Raw genomic sequence first — 20,763 nt, forward strand, 5'->3', positions numbered from 1 at the left:
TTAAATGGGGAAAATATCTGGCCCAGAGTCAGGGCCTGCCCTCCTTCCAAGTGGGAGCAGGTGAGGAATGAATGACTGCTACTGGAATGATGCCCCTGCGGCCCCCTCATGTACCCTATTGGGCTGCAACTCATGCTTCAAGGTCATCTAAATCTTGCAAATGATTACATTACTAGAGTGACAACATGTTCCCCCCACCGGGAGCCTCTGTACCACATGGTATTCCCCACAAAAGCCTCCTTCTCTGAGCAGGTGGTTTCCTGGTACTTGGATCACGACAGACTGGCCCATCTTGAGATACAAGAAGCCAATCAATAAGCCCCTTACTGCAGAGTTCAGCCCTAAAATCATTTGCTCAACCTATCCAGTGACTCCCCATTCCCCAGCCCCTCAAATCCAAGTCTGTGATCTCCAAATCTTACAAACCGTCCTTTCCCCCATGTGTCCAGGGGACCTTGATCTTCCCAACCTCTGAGCTGGTTCTGAGCCATTCCCAGGAACAGCTGGGAGCAGGAGTGAGTATTGGGCATGTGGGCCCCGCAAAGCCACTTCTCTGCAATCCTTGAGCCAACAGCCAGGGGCCAGTCCAGTGGCCACACTGCCTTGCGTTAAGCTCCACCTTTACATGTGGTCATGTGTGTGACTCACCCTGTCCATGGTTTCTGCCCCATCCGTGAGGCATCACAAAGCCAGCCGCTGTCCTCCTTTATTTCTCCGACGACCCAATAGCTAGCTCCCTCTGTCCACTGCTTTCCCGCGAGCACTCCCCTCCTGTCCCTTGCTGTCCCTGATGGCTTGTCCCAGAATTCTCTTGGCGACTTAAAATAGAGCTGATGTCTCACTTTGTGATCTTTGCGAGGATACATTTGAATTTTTGATGTGAATTCAAGAATTTCTATTTTGGGGGTCAGAGCACTCCCTCTGTGTGACTCATGAAAATGGGCACAGGCTGAAGTTCCCATTTTAGAATCTGGGGACTGGGGGCGAATTGGACATATACTCTGGTCAAATACTCTCTGTATTTTATCTCATTTTCACATGCCCAGCAAGCCTGAGAGGTATATGTGGTCATCCCTGTTGGACAAATGATGCAGCTGGAGAAATTAAGTGACTGTGCCCAGCAAGGAAGTGACTGAATTGGTCTAGAAGCCATGCTTTGGCTCTTTGCTTTAAATTTCTCTCAGGTTCCCCAAGTGCTTCAGTGAAGTTCTGGAAACACAGCAGGGAGATCAGGAGGACGGGGCTGTCTGCACACAAAGGGCTCTGGTGGGATGAAAGTGCCACCTCTGTGTCCCAACACAGCAGAAACCCCTCTGATTTCTGCTGGATCAGACAGTCGGTGGTGCACCAGTCCAGGTGGGAAAGGCACAGTAGAAATATCTGAGCCCACCTGCCCTCTGACCCACCAAGAGGTGTTTGGCACCAACCAAGAATGTGGCACAGGCCTAGGAGGAATGAGGGCAGGACTGCCCTCAGCCAACAAAAGCCAAGACTCCAGCATTCTCTCATTCTCTACTGGGCACTGATTTAATACAGGAAGCACCAACTTTGGGCCCCTTTCTTCCCTTAGTCGGGACCCTTCCCTCTGGGTCCCCCTCCTCCACTATGCTCTGGGGAGTTCCTGGCAAACCTGGGAAGGACGGCACTACAATAGCTGCACAAGACTCTCCCCAGCCTTGGCTCAATTGCTTAATCCCAAATCCAATCCATCACCAGGTTCTGGCAATTTTAATTCCTAAATATGTCCACACTCCATCCATTTCTCACCACCTCTGTTAGTCCAAGCTACCCTCACCTCTTTCCTAGGTTTGTGCAATAACTCCCTGACTGGTTGGTCACCCCTTCTCCATCCACTGTGGATGCCTATGTTCCATTCTCCATGTTGAATCCAGAGTAGTCTTGACAAAATGCAAGTATGATACTCTTACCTTTCTCCTTAAAATATTCCAAAGACTTCTTATTCCTCTCAGGATAAGAATAAATTCTTCAGCTTGAACCACAGAGCCTGGCCTGGCCTCAGCTTCTCTCTACCTCTTCCACACCACATCCATCCTCACCTCTCAGTTTCTTGAACTTTCTGTGCTTCTCCCATCCCTTCCAGGACCTTACCACATGCTATTCTCTCAGTCTGGATGCTCTGTCCCACCAACTCCCCCGTTTTTACTCCCCCACTTTACCCACCTCTCAGGTGCTAACTCATGTCACACTCTCAGATGAAACCAGATCCCTTATTAGATGATATCATAATGCAATATGCTTTGCATTATTATGCTTTTAACAGGTATACTTTTACACTTATTTAGGCTGGTGTCAGATTACCATCTGTCTCCTACGCTAGATGGTAAATTCTCAGGGGAGAGGGTGATGGGGTGAGAAGAGCCTGTATCTGGTTTTGCTCATACTTGTTTCCTGAGAACCTATTCCTGGGCTTTGAGTCACACCCTTTTAAGATGTTTTATGAAGAAACAGGTTTGCCACGATTTGTGAAGAATGGAAGTTCATCCCTGGATTTCTCTTTAAGGCTTTCTAATTACCACAGTGAATGCTGAAACAATGGATGCTGAGCTCTTGTGGCCAAGATACCATCCTACAAAAAGAGATTGGCTGTGGCTAGACAGCTATGAAAACTTTCGAATGCTGAAGGAATTGCTTCTGCAGGCAGCAGTCCAGAGATCAAACGCCTACTCAATTTCTCTGTAGCAGAAATGGTTGCTGCCTAGAAATCCTGCAGAATGTGTTTGAAGATCACTCTTTTGAGACAACCTTAAACTTGAGATGCAAATTTGTAACTTGCTACTTGCTGACACAGACAGACAACAAGAGTGATGCAGATTTTACCGGTTACCGACAAATAAAGGAAATGATTCAAGGTGAATTCAACTCAGAGTCTTAGAGAATTTTCACCCAAGCCTACTCTTGCCAGATGTTAATTATAGGAGCTTGGTTTCATTTGATACTTTGGTGAGTTTTTAATCCATGTTTCCATCACATTAAAAAATTCATATCAATTAGATATTATAGATATATATGTGTTGCCATGTCAAAGACCATTTGGCAATCCTCATTATTGTAGTCTCTTGCATTACATGGGCACAAAATTGTGAGTGTATTATGTATGAGTGTGTTTTTTTCTGGAAAGGGAATCCATAGTTTTGATCAGTTTCCTAAAGAGGTCTTCATTTACAAGTGTAGGAATCAGCAAACTATATATGATTAAGACCTCTTCCGGTTCTAAAATTACATACACCTTAAACATTAATGCTAAATTGGAGATATTATTGGAAATTTTAGTGAAACTCTGGATCCCTTGTATTTGCAACATCAAATATTTGCCTGAAAAAAAAAGTTCTGGTTTTTATCCAGATGCTTGAAGTTACATACATAGAGTCAAAGAACGTAGCCATAGCGTTAACTCACATATTTTCATGATTGATGCTGGGCTCCTAATTCTCCCTGTGCCTAAGTGTATGCATCTAAGTTCAACGCAGCTGAAGGTTGTCAGGGACCCAGCACAGTTGGAAAAGGGAAGATGCTGTGAACAACCCACATTTCTTCAATAGCCGGTCCTGTCTCCTTACTTATCCTGATGAAATCACCTAGATTATAAAAACCAAAACTTTATAGGAACTGAGTCAAATACTCACCGTTAACACCCCACCCAGCCCACCTCTGGGAAGCATGGGAGGGAAAGCCAGGTGAAAGTGTGTCTCTCCCCACATAGAAGGTGTTTTATTCACCTGAACACCTGCACAGCACAAGAAGAGGCCACTAGAAGAGCCCAGAACCACACCCAGCACCATCCCAGGGCCATATGAATGGTTGCCCCCAAGTCCTGCTGACTGCTCGAGGTTAGAAGTTAACACTGCAAAATGCATGATGAAAGATGTAGAACATAAAACTCTTCAAACACTTACTCCAAAGAGTTTTAACCAGACTCCTAAAAGGTTGTTATTTTTTGTTGCTTTTTTGTATTTGACAATAGCCATAAGAATAACATTTAAAAATCGCGACCACTGTGTAAGGTAGCACTGATTGTCTGAAAAAGGCATCCTTCTCTGCTTTGGGTGACTCTCAATATGAAGTGAGCATTGGAGCCTCTTCCTTTTCCCCTTCAATAAAATTCTTTTGACCTCAAATCAGAGGCATGGAGTAGGGGTAAAAAATCAGTGAAGGACACACAGTCAGCTCTTATCCTCGGCAGAACACGACTGGTTCTAAGTTACGTAGTTCCTGATTGATTTCTTTGGGCCTTCCCCAAAAAATATTCAATTTAGGGCCTGGGATAATTTCCTGAGGCACATTTCTCCCTGAACAACTCAATGGCAGCATTGGGTGGGGTAATAAAGGGTCTGTTTACAATATTAAATTCTCAAGACCTGAGGTGTGGTATTTTGGACGCTTCACCACTGATCAATTTTTCAGTCTGCTGCTTTATCTACCTGACAGGAAGACTTGAACTACTGCCATTTCTAAATTGCACTTCTAAATATTGACTTAATGGCGAGACTCAAAGTGTCATAACACAGATCACTGGAGCAATGAAGATTTTCCAGGCCTCATGGAGAGGTCTGCACAATGTCCTGTGGGGAGTGGAGGAGGAAGAGGAGGATTTGAGAAGAAAAATAAAATCAAGGCATGTTTAGAAGAAATGCCACTGCATTTCACTTAATCTTCCTGAGACAAATGAACACTCACTGGGCTATTAGCTGTGGCTGGAGGGGACCAAGGTGAAGGGAGAAAGGAAAGCAGTGACCCTTAATTCCTCAGCTGTCAACAAATAAGAGTGGAAGGTGCTGGAGCACTCCTGGTTGGGCTGGGCAACACGGCCTCCAGAGATCACTAGCTCTCAGAGAGCCTTATTTGTATATCCAGTTTAGAAGCACTGGACAGTGTCTTAGAAACAGGAGACTTTACATCCAATTTCTAACAAGACTTCAACATGGCCAGATCTTTAACCAATCTTCGTTTAGGTCACTGAAGAAATCCTAGGAGGCTATCTTTTTAGCTTCTTTCCTCCTGATAGTTACCACTATAACGTGAACTTAAGGCATCACATCAAATTAGCTGTTGAACTGTGAATCAAAGGAAGTGATTGGCCCTTTCTGGTCCTTAAGGAGCTATTTTGGAGGAGCAACAAGGTATTTTACATGCAAATAAGCTTCGAGATTTTTTAGACACTCAGTGGTGTAAAAATTCAAGTTGTTTATTATAATTAAGGAGCCAGATTCTCCAGGATGAGATAAAGAATAATGCTCTGTAATTGCTCTGCAGAGAAGAGTCTGAAATATGACAACTGCCTCCCTTTAGGATCTCCCCCCATCTTTCCGTGAGCATTAACATCCATGGCTATTCAACAGGCCATCGGCAGCAGATCATAAGTGAAGGAGCCATGTGGGGCGCTGGGGAGAGATTGTGGGTGAGGAGCTCTTTAGAGCACGAAATGCTCAAGTTCCAAGATGCAGAAAGTTAAGTTAACCAGATGCTATGAAAGATGGCCCTCTGGCATTGGGGCAATATTCATCTGTGGTCCTTAGATTTGCTTTAAGATGGTCCCTGAGGCACTGGGCCCAATATGTCCCCTCTCCTATGCTTATGCATGTGGGCCCTTGTATCTGTTGATAATGATTTCTGAGAATGACCTCGAAGTGCAGCAGCATCTTTTGGCTTTAGATCTCATCTCATTGAGCTGAACTCTGAGCTGGGCTCCTCTAGCAAGTCTGATCGTCTTGGCTGATGTACTCTCTTGTTTCCTTGATCTCACGCCCAAGTCTGTGAAATACTGAGTCTCCATTTAAGATAATGGAGCTCTCTGAAACACCTCCCTTCCTCGAAAGCTTCTTATCATGTCAGCCAAGGTGGCTGCTATGGAAAGAATCCCACGTGTCTTCTGAAGAAACTCTGCGACTGCCCCTGAAACTGTATCTGTGTCTGTCTGCTCTTCTGCCAAGTTTTATTTTTCAGTTTTTACTAATTTTTTTTCAATACGTGACTTTTATTGCATCTCTAAAATATCACAAGTAAGTCTGAGGAATCACTCGACATCTTGTGTTTCTGTAGCTGGACGACACAGATCTTACGTTCATCAGCCTGCAGAACTGTTGTTCCTTTGTCAGAAACATAGATACCATCCAAAAAGTTTCTGATATCCTCATTTTTATCTATTGTGGCTTGTTGAATCAAAGCAGCTGAATTTGATACAAGTTCAATATCATTTCCTTCAAGAATTGACTCATCTTTCTGGGCTTGAGATACTGAACAAGCAACACCTGACCTTATCCGAACCCTGCAGGTGTGTTTTTCACCCAAGAAATTTCAGATTTCAACAAGAGAATCATTTTCCTGAACAACAACGCTGGTGGGGAAGTGAGCACACACAGACCTCAGCTTGTAATGGACGCCCAGGGTAACACCCTTGATCATGTTCTGTGCGTGACTACAGAGAGTGCGAATAGCAGCCAGTTCCTTCCGATTTCCCCACCATTTGTCAACCCGGAGCCTCCTTTTCTTTCCAAGGAGACTGAGTTCTACATGGATGTGATTGAAGTCCCTCTGCAGGGTGCCTCTGAGGCCCTTCACAGTAACTGTGGTCCCTTCAGAGTGTGTCCACATTTTCTGGAATGTCCACCGTCTGATTGCTGAGAACGGTCTCTTCATCCTCACAGTAGATGCAGCAAAGAGAGAATGTCTCATCTTCTGCCCAGTTTTAAATTAATGCAGCCTGCTCTGGCCTGCCAAGTCTCTCCTATAGATGTCAGTCTCTGCTCTGTGGCAGCTTTCAGGGCACTTACCACCACATGACTGTCCCTGGTCTCCATCTGTCTGTGTCTTATGCTCCTCTGAGAGCTGGTGTAGCCTTGAGTGCCCTGAGCAGCTCTCCATGTGACCACCTCCAAACAGCCTCTTCTAAACTCCTGCTGAAGGCCCACGCCCTCAGTGTGGGCCATCTGTGATCAGCCTTGGCTTACTCATCCTTCTCTCCACTCTCACAGTCCCCACCTGCCACTGTTCCCGCCTGCCACCGTTCCCATCATGCTCTCACAATTCTATCAGACTGCTGCTGCTCTCCAACCCAGGCCAATGAGAGTCCCTCAGCTGCTTCTCACTATTTATCCTTTCATTTCTCCTAGACCTCCCCTGATATCATCTTCCAAAATGACAGTCATCATTATCACACCACTAAGAATTAGGAAAAAGTATCTACAGCCATGTTCATGAAAAAGTCAAATTGCCCACTAACCTAAGAATGAATCTCACCAATGGGAAGAAAGTGTAAGTTGATGATTTTGTTATCATCTCATCCTTAATGAAAGATTTCCGACTGCCAAGACGAGAGTATCCTAAAGACTTCCCACAGCAGCCAGGGCAGTTTGCATGATTGCTTACATCATTTCAGTAAGTCAAGTAATTTACTTTCTCATTGATCTACGATGTACAGGAGGAATATTACTACAAGGGGATTTCACGTAGTGCACTACCAAAAGGTTGTAAGTGTTTTTAATCCTCTTTTCAATATTGTGTAGGGGAGCTCAAAATCTATAGAAGTGGTATGCCAAATTCTTTTATAAGGCAAATAAGCATCCTATAACTTCTCTCTTCTGTGTATCTAACCTTTTGCACATGAAAAAGTATGACATACTGCAGCACCATTGTTGATCCCAGCGAATCAGGAACTGGTATTGTGCCTGGCCTGATGTTAGAGAGATCAAAGCAAAGCTTTTAAAAAAATATGTCCATAAAAGACATTTCTTGAATAAAGATCCCATTTTCCAAACCCTGGCATGGTCTTCAAACATGACATCTACGTCTTTTGTCCTCAGAGACTCCATGGTGTTTAGAGATTTGGAAAGTCAGAGGGGCCTGGATGTACTCACCTGGCCAGTAGTACATATAGACCTTCCTTTTGGCCTTAGTCAGCGTGATCCACAGAGGTTCTGATCCATTCCACCAGAGAGGCATCAGGCTGTCTTTGTTGACACCTATGTCAAATGACTTGTTGGTGTTGGGGTCCCACATGTAATTCCCGATCATCTGATGGACCTCACAATGTCTGCCTGCAGTAATAGAACACAGCACTGTCAGTTTATTGCTCAGCTCGTTTTATATTTTCTCTCTGTTTTCCATTTATAAAAGCCATTCATGCCCATTTAGCAAGTACAGAACAGCCTACAGATTTGCTTTTGATTTCTTTTTTTAACATAGATGGTTCTTCTCTCTTAGATTGTACCATAAAGGCAAACAATCGAGAGAGAAGTCCAATAACTGAGGATGGGGTCATTTGGTGTGAAGTTAACTTGCCAAGTCTGAAGCTATTTTAAGTTAAACAGAGCACACTGTGTACAAAATTTGACCCATTGTCCATGGTTTGAAGTCTCCATATGAATCAGCCCTGGAATGATAGATTCCTGTGGAACTGGGGTTAAGTTCCCAGCCCAGAGTTCTCTCGGCAACAATTCCAAACTCTCCTCCCACAAGATCACAATCTATGAGGTTCATTCCTTTTTTTCCTGTATGAGGGGAGTTCTCGCTTCAGTGCTGAACAGTGATAGAACTTATGACATTGGAACAGAATGGTGAAAAATAGATTCAGCTTTGAAAAACAAAGTAAGAAAACAGCCCTCCAAACGGAGTGTTAGAGCGACAGGCGGGCTGCTTCTGTTGGGCACAGCTTAATCCCAGAAGAGAAGCCAAAAGTGAAAGATGCAAGTGCTTGGACTCTTTTGAAATATTAGGCTTAAATTATTTATTTTGGAGCAATCTGTTACATCTTTAAAGTAAAAATACCACAAACATTGGCAAGGGCATCAAAAATTGCTGCAATTTTAGTGAGTATCATTTGGCACCAGGATGAAACATACTTCACTGAGCTGACTGCTTCATCAAAGTGGCGTTTTTGTTTGTCTGTTTGCTGTTGTTGTTTCTTCTTGACCCCCCACCCAAGACACACAAACACACACACACACACACACACACACACACACACATACACACACACCACATTTAATTTTTAAACAGAAACAAGGAGAAACCATAAAATACAATTTTGAAAATTTGGAGATTCCATATATCATAAAGGAAAAACCTCTGATTTCATCACAGGCATTGCACAAATCATGCTTTGAATGTCAAGCCCAGAGATCAAAAGAGTGCTTTTTACCCAGAGATTTAGAGTTAGGTTTTTGACCCTAACCAAAACTTTTATACATGAACTGATAAAATTTTTAAAAATAAAAATGAAAACTTTGAGTCAATTCTCCAATGCTTAAGGAACTTATTCGCTCTATGTATTTATTTCCGCAGCTAACATTAACTAAATGTTCCCATGGACTATACACAGTGATAGGTGTAGAGATTCAAATCTGAATAAATGTGGCCCCATCCTAAAGTGCCTTGTAATACTCAAAAGAGGTCCTCTGCCTAAAAGAGACAGGCTCCTCAGGCTGGGCTGAGAAGGGGATCAGGCTGCAGCCCTCACTTGAGAATCATGAAGAACTTCACCCACTCTGTTGCTGAGGATAATTCCTAGTATATTTTAACTCATTGAAAGTAGGGGCACATTTCTTCTTGGTTCAACTGTTACCCCTTTTAGCATATCAAAGTTTAATAATATTAAGAGAACCCCTCTCTTAAGTAAAAGTTCTTATGTATGTCCTTTATTCAAAATACTGCATCCCATATCTAAAACATTTTTATCATCCTAATGATGCTCACTCACCCTTTTCACAAGGCATGGTATTCATGATGGTATTTGTTGGGAAAGGTCTCTTTTACAGTCTTTCTCTAGATGTTCTCTAACACCCTCCCAAGCACAGGGAGAGAGTCTCACCCAGAGCTCGTGTGCACAGACGCTGAGGAAATGTGCAAAACTGGAAGGGGAGTGAAAAGCGTTTCTGAAGTCAGTGAACCAAAAGGAACCTCTACATGAATTACAGAAAAGGTCTGGAAGGGCTGAGGGCATCAGATATGGGAACATTAGGGAGAGATACCTCGTGGGAGGGGTGTCGGAACCTGCTTTTAATTTGAACTGTTTCAACTATTGTAAAAGTGATGCCTGAAACCCAAATATAAGCAGGGGCCTCCTGAGATTCAGTTTTCACAAGGTGCTGCATTCGAAAAAGCATGAAACACCGAAAAATTTTAAAGCATATATAGCTTTTACAAAACTTTTACCTCAGAAACCCCACAATATCATTCCATCAAATGTCTTTAATATTTTCAATACTCATACTCAACATTCTAGACCCCAATGGTTGCAAACGTTCTCATCCTCGTTTGAGCACTGGGTAAAAAATTATGAGAAGCCTCCTATGAATTGTAGAGCTGTTGTCTAACAGGATTGTGTGCCTGCTAAACTAAATTCTCCACCTCTTACACATTCTTTTTTTTTTTTTTTAAATACCCATAGGGCCTCACTGGAGAGATAGGATTTATGCGTGCAGTTAAAACACAGTTATCGCATATTTTAAAATTTCAAATGACAAAATCTTGTTTCCTGTGGTTATCTGACTCCCTTAGCATTTTCCATAATGAATCTTCTCTCCTAACAATTATGTAGGATCTAGCATTAGCCTTAGTAACCCCTGTGCATACCAATCGAATTGGTGGTACCCATTGACTCAGGTGAGCTTCAAGATTTTAATTATGGCACTTTTTAGGGGCGCTCCAAAGAACTCCAAAGATGGCTTTGGTTCCTGCTCCCATCTAGCATACTGGTTGGTGTAGGGTGGCCCAGAGCAGCTCATTTGTTCTAAGGGAAACTCAGACCTATGGAGATAAATGATCCATTCCACTTTCCTGAGACTCACCACTTCTCCAAAGGCTGGGAGTGATGCACTGGAATGGAGAGATTCCTGCTCAGTTCCTGTGAGTGAATGGTACCTGACGATCCTGGAACAAGTTTTCCTTATATGAGTTAAAGGGTTTCCAAATATAGAGTGAAGCTCTTTCAAGAAGAAGGTCATCTCAAACCCCTAGTTAGAAAGTAGGTTTCATCCTTTTGGTGGATTGGGCATTGAGTTGTAATGGGAGGGTATATGCTTCAAAGGTTTATTCACAGATGCTATACTCGTCCCCAGTGGCATCCTTTGTGCTGGGAAGCATTGCCTTTTACAGAAGCCAGCAGAGAAATGTGTGCTTCCCATCTCATTGTCAGCTCCGAATCTTCTCTCCCAGCTGAGCTGACTTTCCTTCCCAGGAATAGACGAAGGCTGGTGTCTGTGTTTGTAACAGTCTGAGTTTGCTCTTACTCAAGCTGGTTTCCTCACCTACCCTGTCTCTCTCTTGCTCTTACATTTTTATTGCCTGGGTAAAAGTGGCTGAAGGAACAGAACAAAACACAATGTACTGGCTTCTGCAGCCCACAAGCTCTCATCTCCATATTTCTGTCTGACCCACAAATATTTGTATACATCTGCAACACTTCTTGATATTTCTCTGGTTTCAGCTTTCCAAACAGAGCTTTGCTGTAGTTTGATTATTTGGACCCTTTGCTCAAAGCTTCGGTAGAAACTTTCCTGCTGCTTTCATAAACCACAGATATCAAGCAGTGTTCAGGTATGGTGTAAAGAAGGTCTCCTTCTGCTCCTCCTCCAAATGACAACTCCGTGGGGCTTTGAAATTTGTGCCAGGAGACGCAGTTCTCAGTGTGAAAATGAGGGAACCCTGGTATGAAAATTTCCAAACGCAGTTAAAGGTTTTTCTCCTATGTTTCCCCCTTACGCCTAAGACCCAAGAGTTTGTAAACACTCAGATTCCACAGCCAATGAGGAATTTCTTTATTATACAAAAGCTTTCTTAATCACCAGACAAAGTCATATCAATCATTAATTTCTAAAGCCATTCGTTGTGTCCTTCTGAGCCAGGTCCATGTGTGTTGCCATTAGATGACCATAGCTGTGTCTACTTAGATAGCAAAACAACTGGTTGAAAAGTGAAAAATGAAGTTATATTTCAGGCACATCAATTTATTCCAAACATGGCAATATAAATGCAGATTGCAAACTATTAATAAAGCAGCTTGGAAATGATTCGTTTGGAACATCCACCTTTTCACCCAAAGGCAGCACTCAGGTGAATTGAGTTCAGAGTTGCAGGCAAGCCTCTGGGCCACCCGCTGGAAGGCTGGGTTCCAACTATGTGTGAACAAGCACACTGAACCAGGCTGTGGGCCATCTGTCCACCTCTAGGAGATGATGGGCACAGTGGAGAGATGACAGGCATGTGGTCAGATAGACCATCGCTAGCTCCACTTGACAGGCAAAGTAACTAAGGTCCAGAGAGGTAAGTTGCCAAGTCCTATACTAGGAGGTGTAGGGGAGCCAGGCTTCACCTCAGGCCTGGATCCAGAGCCCTTGCTCTTAATCACTATGAGCTACTAGCACTGATTCACCGGTGTATGCACTAGCCCTCAATACAACTCCCAGCACTTAGTAAACCCAGCAGAAAGGGGGCTGCTGCTGCTGCGGCTGCTGTGCTGGCTACTACGCAATGTGTAAGCTTCCGCCCTCAACGACAGGATGACTTCCGTGGACCAGGTCAGTCCAGGTGTAAGGTTCCAGGGATCAGCCTGCTCAGGTAGCACTTCGTCTGGGGGGAAAGCATGGAGGTGCGAGAGGCTGAGTGAGACTCAAGAGGGGTCACAACCCAAAGGCCAAAGGCCTGAACCAATTTGACAGGTGCTGGCTGATCAACTTAGTAATAAGAATAGTTGCCAGTTCTGGGCACCTCCCATCTCGCTGGAACTAGGTGTTTTAAGCTCCCATCTTATTTCGTCTTCACCATAACTCTAAGAGAGAGATAATACTCTCCTCATGTTGCAGGTGGGAGAACTAAGGCTCCAAGTGGCCGCGTCATGAGGCTTGGGCCACGCAGCTGGTAAGAGGGCAGAGCCACAAAGCCAAGTCTCTTAGACTCAGTGCCCACACCCTCCTGGCACCTGCTCCATTCCAGTCACTGGGTAGGTTCATATCAGCCCAAGAGGGCTTGGCCGTTTGAATAGAATAGCCTCAAAATCCAGGTCTACTTCTGAGACGCTCACTAAAGTAACCACGTGGAGTTGCCCAGAGCTCCGGAAAGCCAGACACACTCCTGTCTCTTGCAATTGACTGTCATGCACCAACATTACCGTAAGTATCTCTAAAGGAGGGAATGCTAACCAGACAAGGAATGCTAACAAAGCAGACAAGATTCTTATGTTCCCTCTCTCTCTGGAAAGACTGTGGAAAGGGAGGCTTCCCAAGGGCTGAAATCTGGGGGTCAAGTTAATGAGTTCATTTTAGAGACCAAACATAGATACAGCACCTCAAACTGACATGGCTCCAAGAAGTAAAAATATACCTGATTCAGAGCCAGACAGCCTGAGAATGTTCTACAAGTCAGACTTCCCCATGACTAGACTCCTCTCAGCACTGTTGCTTGAACATTTGGAGGGTCTGAAGATGAGCTTTGACCTTGTTTGTTTAGTAAATTTTGAAATCACTACTTGATCCCCAAGAGACTTTAAATAATTAACAATTCCTCGCTCAAAGCACCTGACTCACAAATAGAAATTTGCTGTACGGATCACCTCTGTTGGGAAATACATTTATTTCCTTAACTCGTTCAAAGTTAACACTTGGTACGTTAAAGAAGCGGTTCCACATGGAATGTGCAGGGATTGAGTTGAAAGCGAAGTTCACAGTTTGCACATCGTTAAATGCAACTACTGATGTACGTGCGAGACACCGTCATGATCAGCATCTGAATCACAAATATCGCAAGACTGAGCTAACAGGCTTTGATTAGAGCATGAGGTGTAGAGGCTGCTACAAAAATAACCCGAAATGTTAAAAGGGGAGAGATTTTTGATGAGAGATACTCATGCTCAGAGTTTGGAGGTCACTGGACTCAAAAGAACGCACCGTTTTATTTTTCTGAAGCACACTAGCTTGGTGAAATTATTTAACCATTAGAATATAGGAAAAGAAACAAAAATTGTTTTCCTGCTAAGGACAAAAATGGAAGTTTTGGAGTTCTTATTTAAATACTTTTTATGTTCTGAAAACTAATTTTGATCAAAGGAGGGCGTAGCTGTAGTTTTCCAGCTGCCCCACCTGTGACGGGGGCAGGAGTGGGGATAAGGATGGGGAGTTCAATTCAGTAAAAAAATTAAAAAGGCATATTTAGGTCTTGGATCCAAGCCACGTTCTCCAATCCAGCTTTTCAACTGGTGTAGACCTGGAATGGCCAAGGGATGATCTTCAGCAACACTGACCAGACATCAAAATATCACTGGATCAAGCAGTGTCATGCGGGGTCTCTGGTCCCGCTCCCCGCACAAGAACGCAGGATATGGTGAGGCCAAAAAGGAACACCCACGGAGCCATAGATGGGGAGTTCATACCACTATAGTTTCGCTGGCATCTGCCATCCGCTTCTCTGCCAACCAACCCACCAACCCCACTTGCTAGCTGTAACCCCGAGTCCGCTTCTCTGCCAACCAACCAACCCCAATGTAGCCACAGCAGTTATATCAGTGGCCAATGGCTCACTGGTTACAGCTGATGGCCATCTACTACCTAGCCAACACGTTTCTACATGTGGCTGAGAGCCTGGAAACCACTCTGTGGGACTCTGTCCCCACAACCAGTAAGGCCAGGAATTGATAACGTTATTATCAAATTCAGCTGTTCAGGAGTGAGAGGTCACCTGCAATATCAATGACTTAATCTAGTGTAAACCAACTGATCTACAAAAACAAAACAAAATGAAACAAAACAATCCCTACCCCCTCCTTTTTTTTCCTAAGAAGCCAGCGGAAGAAAATTCATTTTTGTCAGCCTGGTCAGTTTTGTTTGCCATTGTTAGAATGTGTGAGGTATGATGCTGGCGTGTCCAAGTTCACTGCCTTCGACCAGGTGTGGCCATAGAGAAGTGAGACCAACCTCCCAAATCCTGGGAGGAAGAGAGTTTAGGTTATCGCTGTAACCACAGGTCATCTGCTCTGATCCATGAGCACAAGTGACCAGCACAATGTTTAGAGTTGACATAGCACCTCACTTAATGATTTGGGTACATAATTCTCTTTGGGTGCTCTTAGCATGCAGAAAATGTGTTGAAATATAATTTGCCTTTTGGGATGAAAGAGTAACTCAAATGAGCAATTCATCACTTGGCTAGGTGTGAGCCGTATCCTTTTGATACTGATAGTTTCTCTGTCTAAGCAGTAGACACCATGGGAATAGAAGAGTGTTATGAGTTAAAAGTAGAAGCATCAGGCAAGATGCGAACTGGCAGGAACTGAGGGCCTGTGAAAAGCATGTGGCCTAGCAAAAAGAGTTTTGAAGCCCAAAATCAAAGTTTGAATCCCATCCCCAGCTGTGGGACCTCACACAAGTCCCTTCGCTTTAGTGAGCCTCAGTTTCCTCGTCTGATAAATAAAGAGAATCATAGTTTCTTGCAGGGGTAAATCATTTTGGGTGGGTAAAACTTTAGCATGATGTCTGGCACATAGTTGGCACTTGGTAAACGCACAACCACACCTAGATCCCTTTTGGGATTTGATAGGGCAATGCTATCAAATAGTACGCACTCACTCGTCAGTGGTCTTTAGGGAGGGACGAGGCTGGGCAACCTATTTCTTACTTCCTGTTTACATATCATCGTCTGAGGCAGACTCTCAAATCCTTGAAGGACAAGAAAAGAAGCATCACCACATTTTGCTCACGAAAGTTTGCCAGGGGTGAATCCCAAATTCAGAAACTAACCACAGAGATTATGATGGCTGAGAAAGCACCTCCCCTACGCCTGGGAAATGCCTGGCCCGACACTGCCCTCTGCCGGCGGTCACTATTATCACCACCACCCGCAGCCTCACCCAGGTGGTGCTGAGAGCCATGCGCCTGTGCCAGCCTCCTATTTTGTTTTCACATCTCACGATTGGAAGGCACCCCATGATTCTTAGAGCTGTTTGTGAAGATGCTGAACCTGCCAAGTATCCAGGCCGAGACAGAGAGCGAGGCCAGCGGGGCCCGGTGGCCGCGCACCCAGGGCAGTCCCTTGAGTCGCTGCAGCAAATGTGAGCCCCGCAACCTGCCAAACCCGGAGCGACCGCTTAGCAAAGTGTGTGGACTTTGCTAAGTCTCAGATTGTGTTTCCATGCCCTCATCCACCCCGTTCCTAATCCTTCTTTAGTTTCTTTTCAGAATTTGCTTCTATGTGGTATTTTATTATCCTAACCCCAGCCCTGTATCACCCTCCTTCTCTTCTTTTATCTTTCTAAGGTCAGAGATTTCTTTTTATCCCAGTTTGTAATGGTCATTTCAGTGGTCACTTAACTTACCTAGTACCCCTTTGTCCTTCTAGGAGCAGCTACCCCTGCTTCTTGGAAAATTCCTCCTCCCTTACCCCAGCGTGGCCTATTCAGGAGCTTATATGACTGACGTCTCTGACCTCTCTAACTACAGTGAGTGGGAAGAGGGTGGGAATATGTCCCAAGCTGTGCCACCCCCACCCCCAACACACATACACAGTGACAGGTGTTCCGGGATCCAGGCTAGAAGGTCAGAACCCTGCCCCCTCATTCCTCATGCTGGGACAATCCATTCCTTTTGGTGGTCAAGCTGGGAAGAAATGCCCCTCATGTTAAGACATGCTCCATGGGGGAGAAACTCGGGCTGCCGTGGGGTGACTGTGGGCCATAGGAAGGAGCAGCAGCGATGGAGGTGGAAGGTGAGTCCCAACTCCACCTGTGCCTCTGGGCGAGCTCAGGAGCCACCAGAGCCTTCTTTCTGCCTAGAGTACCAGGCTTGGATTTTGGCCACTTGTACTTCTTCATTCTCAAAATTGTCTTGATTTGCACAGATTTTGAATGTCAAACATAGCAAAGACACAAAGACAAACATAGCAAAACGACATCTCAAGGACAACCTCTACAGCAAAACTAAATGAAAAGTATCCCTATGATCGTCATGGTAAAAGCCTGTGGGACAACTTAACCAATGATATAAAACATGATCTCAGCCTCTGTGTGGGGCCGCAGAGGGAGAGCAGCTGTGGCCCTCATCGAGAATGCCAACACATTGAGACCCTTTTACACTCAGCACCCTCTTCCAACTCACATGTCCTAATTTGGATTTTTTTTTTTTAAATAGTGGTTGCCAAAAAAAGGTCTAACTTGAATCTAACCAGGAAGGAAAATCAGACAAATCCAAAATTCAGCCAGTTTACAAGATAGCTGGCTGGGCTTTTCAAAAATGTCAACATCATGAAAGTCCAAACAAAACAAAGAGGCAAGGAGATTACTCTTAGTGGAGAGAAGAGAAATATGGCTGCCAAATGCACTGCTTGGACCTTGATTAGATTTGTTTATTTCAAAGAAGTTATAAAGGATAATTTTTTGGCAAATGAGAAAATCTGAAAATAACATGGTTATATAGGAGCATATTCTATACATGCTGAATTATTTAGGGGTGAAGTGTCATGATGTGAGCAATTCACTTTCAACTGGTTCGGCAAAAACAAAAATAAAACAGTAACCTGCAATTCTCAAGTGAAAATAAAGTGGATGTTCCAAATGTTAGTGATTAAAGAATCAAATGAAGGGATCATACTATACAGATAATACTATTTCAATGTTTCTGTAGCTTTGAGATTTTTTTATTATAAAAACTTGGTTTATATCCATATGATGGAATGCTATTCAACAATAGAAAAGGAACAAACTATGGACACATGCTACCATGTGAATGAACCTCAAAAATATTACACTCAGTAAATGACGCAAGGCCCAAGAGACCACATGATGACCTCATTTATGTGAAATATCCATGAAGACAAAGGTTAAAAACACATAGATCAGTGGTTGTCTGGGGCAGAGGTGGTAACAGATGTGAATTACCAATGAATGTGACCAAGGATTAGACCACCACGGTGAAAAGAGAGAACAAGGGAAGAAGAACAGAGACCAAACTCTGAGGAGCTCCAATGTAAGGGGCTAACACAAGAGAAGTCAATGGAAGTTACCAAAAGGTGAGGTTGAGAGGAGGGAGGAAACCGGAACCCCAATAAGGAGACAGTTTCTAGAAAGCAAGAATGGTCAACACGTAGAATACCACAGAGAGGTGTTGAAAGATGTCATTGGATCTGGCTGTTAGAAGCTCTTGGGTGAACTTGGGAATAGCAGTTATGGTAGAAGCATGACATCAAGAGTCAAATTGCAATTCCTACATTTGCCCAACCCTGGTCTGAGCTGAAGCTTCCTAAAAGCCTCCCTGCTTCCTCCTTAGCCTCGTTGGTCTGCATTCCCCATGCTGCTGTAGCCAGAATGACCTTTCTAAAATGAAAGTTATATCACATCACTCCTCTACTCAAAACCCTCCAAAGGCATTTTCCACACTAAGAATAAGATCCAAAGTCTACACCGTGACCTACAGGAACTTGATATGGCCTTCTGTTCATTCAGGTCCTTTGAGAAGGAGACACTGAGATGAAATTAGACATACATGAAATTTATTGGGGGAAGCACCTGTTATAGATGAAGGGGAAGAAGCAGGACTATAGGAAAAGCCTTCATTTGTGAAGGTCTGATATTTGTGAAAAGTGATAGAGAAGAAAGGGATTGGGTAGAAAGCACCTTTGCAATTCTAAGAAATTTTGGCCAGATTGATGGGAGTCCTTGGGCCAAAGTCACCCATTAGAGGAATGGGCCTGTACTAGGACCCCTGCCTTGTTCAGTCATTGGTTAGGCTCAGCCTGGGAGAAGTGGGGCTTCAACACCAACCAGTGGTGGCAGCAGCTGGAGCCATGCGTTAACTATGCTCCCAGCAGCAGGAGATCTGAGTGGTGCACTTTTATACCACTTGGCGCTTCTTAGATCTCACCCGCCACTCTCCCCATCACTCATTTTTGCTCTGGTTACTCTAGCTCTTTGCTGTTCCTCCAGTATCATGAGCATGTACCTGCCTCAGAGCTTCTATCCTTGCTGTTTCTTCTACTTGGAATGCTTGACTCTCAGATATCTGCATGGCCAGCCCTCTCACTTTCTTTAAGTCCCCGCTCAAATTCCATCTGTTCAGAAAGGCATTTCTAGGCCACTCTATGTAAAGTGGCACTGTCATCATTCTCAGTGCGCTGAACTTTCTTTAACATTTCCATAGAATGTATTACTACCTGACATTATTTATAGCTATTTATTTATTTGTCTGTGGCACTTCACCAGGAATATAAAAGTTCAATAAGGGTAGAAACGTTGCCCTGTTTTGTCCCTGTGTGTCTGCAGTGCCTAGATGAGTACATCTCCGGACTCATGGATGATCCTGGATACTTTCTGAATAAATGATAAGTGAGAGGTGAACACTTCTTATGGCCATATAGCAAGTGCTCTGAAAGTGCGTATTTAATGAACGAATGAATCAAGCACTGTTCCAGGAGCTGGGCATACCACACTGAACAAGACAAAGTTCTCACTGTCGTGCAGCATACATTCTTTAATAAAAACAAAAGATTGATTATTGGATGCTAGAGTCTCACAGATCATTTATGGAAGCAGAGGTATCTTTCATAAGGTCACTTAAGTTAACTTTAAAGGAGCATGCTCGTATAGGAGACTATCCCAGGAAAGAATGTAGCACAGGCCATGGGTTTAACAAGACCAGTGGCATTTGTTTTTATTCTCGTGTTTATGTTTCAATTCTAGCAGTCAAGCGTTGGTTTACACAGTGCCTGAAGCCTTTCCCAGTGGTGTCTCCTTACAAAAACGTTATCTGAGCTTGGCTTCTGTGGGGTAAATTCTGAGACTCAAAAGCAAATATTTTCTTAAAATACCACCCCAATTCTATTTAAAAATATCAAACATTGTCTGAGGTTTTTGTCCAAGAAAGTCATTTCTTCACCAACTGCCATTTTCACTCTTCCCAGTATCATGTAAAGATCTAGGAACCCACGCTCTCTCTGTGTCATCGGTAGGCACATGACGAGAAGCTTCCATCCTGAAGCTGAATCTTGGCCACTGCATGTTTGCTGGTGGTCTCTGGGAATCCCCTCCGTGGAATGACAGACAGGCATCTCATGTAAGACGTGAAAAGAGTGCAGAAGCCACATGTGAAAACTGATGCCAAGTATTAGCTCCAGAGGTCTGAAAATTTAGGATGAATTTACCTTTAAGGAGACGCAATTCTGATGAGAAAAGATCAGGAAAATGTATTACCAATTAAATGGTGGAGACATTTCAAAATAAAGGCATCAAACCACAAACATGAGATTCATTGTTAATCCCCAGGGCCCACTGATAAGGCCCTTTTTGCATTGCATGGGTTCCCTTCTGTGTGATTACTACGGACCCTCTGCCGTTATTAACACTTGGACTTGAAACCAAGTAGATCTCAAAAGATTGATAGGAATCAAAATGACAGATAAGGTGATTAAGCAAGCAAATGTATTTGCCATTCTTTCAAAACATAATTTCCTGGATTTTCCATTTGTGACCCATCAGGGTGGCCACTTGGCCTGTCAGACTATTTCAAGAGGCTGAGGCTTGGAACTCAGCAGCTTTGTGTGCTGAGCGGGCCGGGAGGCCTGGCTGGAAAAGTGGATTGGAATTGATATAATAAATAGTTCCTCATGGTTATGCCAGGGATTTCTTCCCTCCTTTCATGACTCTCTGTGAGGGTTATTCCAGTGAAACCGAAGGGGGTTGGAGCCCATTAGATATTTCCTAAAAAGACTTAAACTTTGTTCTTCAGGGAAATTGGTAGTGAAGGATGTGATTTTAAATAGAAATTTCTGGCCTAC

The 20,763-nt window shown here is 43.8% G+C and overlaps 1 protein-coding gene and 1 pseudogene across 3 annotated transcripts in view; both read right to left on the reverse strand.

The window, feature by feature from the left end:
• The window catches only part of ENPP6 (ectonucleotide pyrophosphatase/phosphodiesterase 6), a 170,416-nt gene that overhangs the window by 48,305 nt on the left and 101,348 nt on the right, over nt 1–20,763 (reverse strand). For all 3 annotated transcript variants that reach the window (XM_074329849.2, XM_019736178.3, XM_019736176.3), the window contains one exon: nt 7,872–8,051. In XM_074329849.2, the coding sequence (XP_074185950.1) occupies nt 7,872–8,028 (157 nt within the window). In that variant the 5' untranslated portion in view covers nt 8,029–8,051. The remainder of the gene's footprint in view (nt 1–7,871; nt 8,052–20,763) is intronic.
• On the reverse strand, nt 6,004–6,944 carry LOC141571227 (large ribosomal subunit protein uL6 pseudogene; annotated as a pseudogene).

The sequence above is a fragment of the Rhinolophus sinicus genome, chromosome 16 (assembly GCF_057876585.1).
Source record: "Rhinolophus sinicus isolate RSI-liver-muscle chromosome 16, RSI-T2T, whole genome shotgun sequence".
Classification (NCBI taxonomy): Eukaryota; Metazoa; Chordata; class Mammalia; order Chiroptera; family Rhinolophidae; genus Rhinolophus; species Rhinolophus sinicus.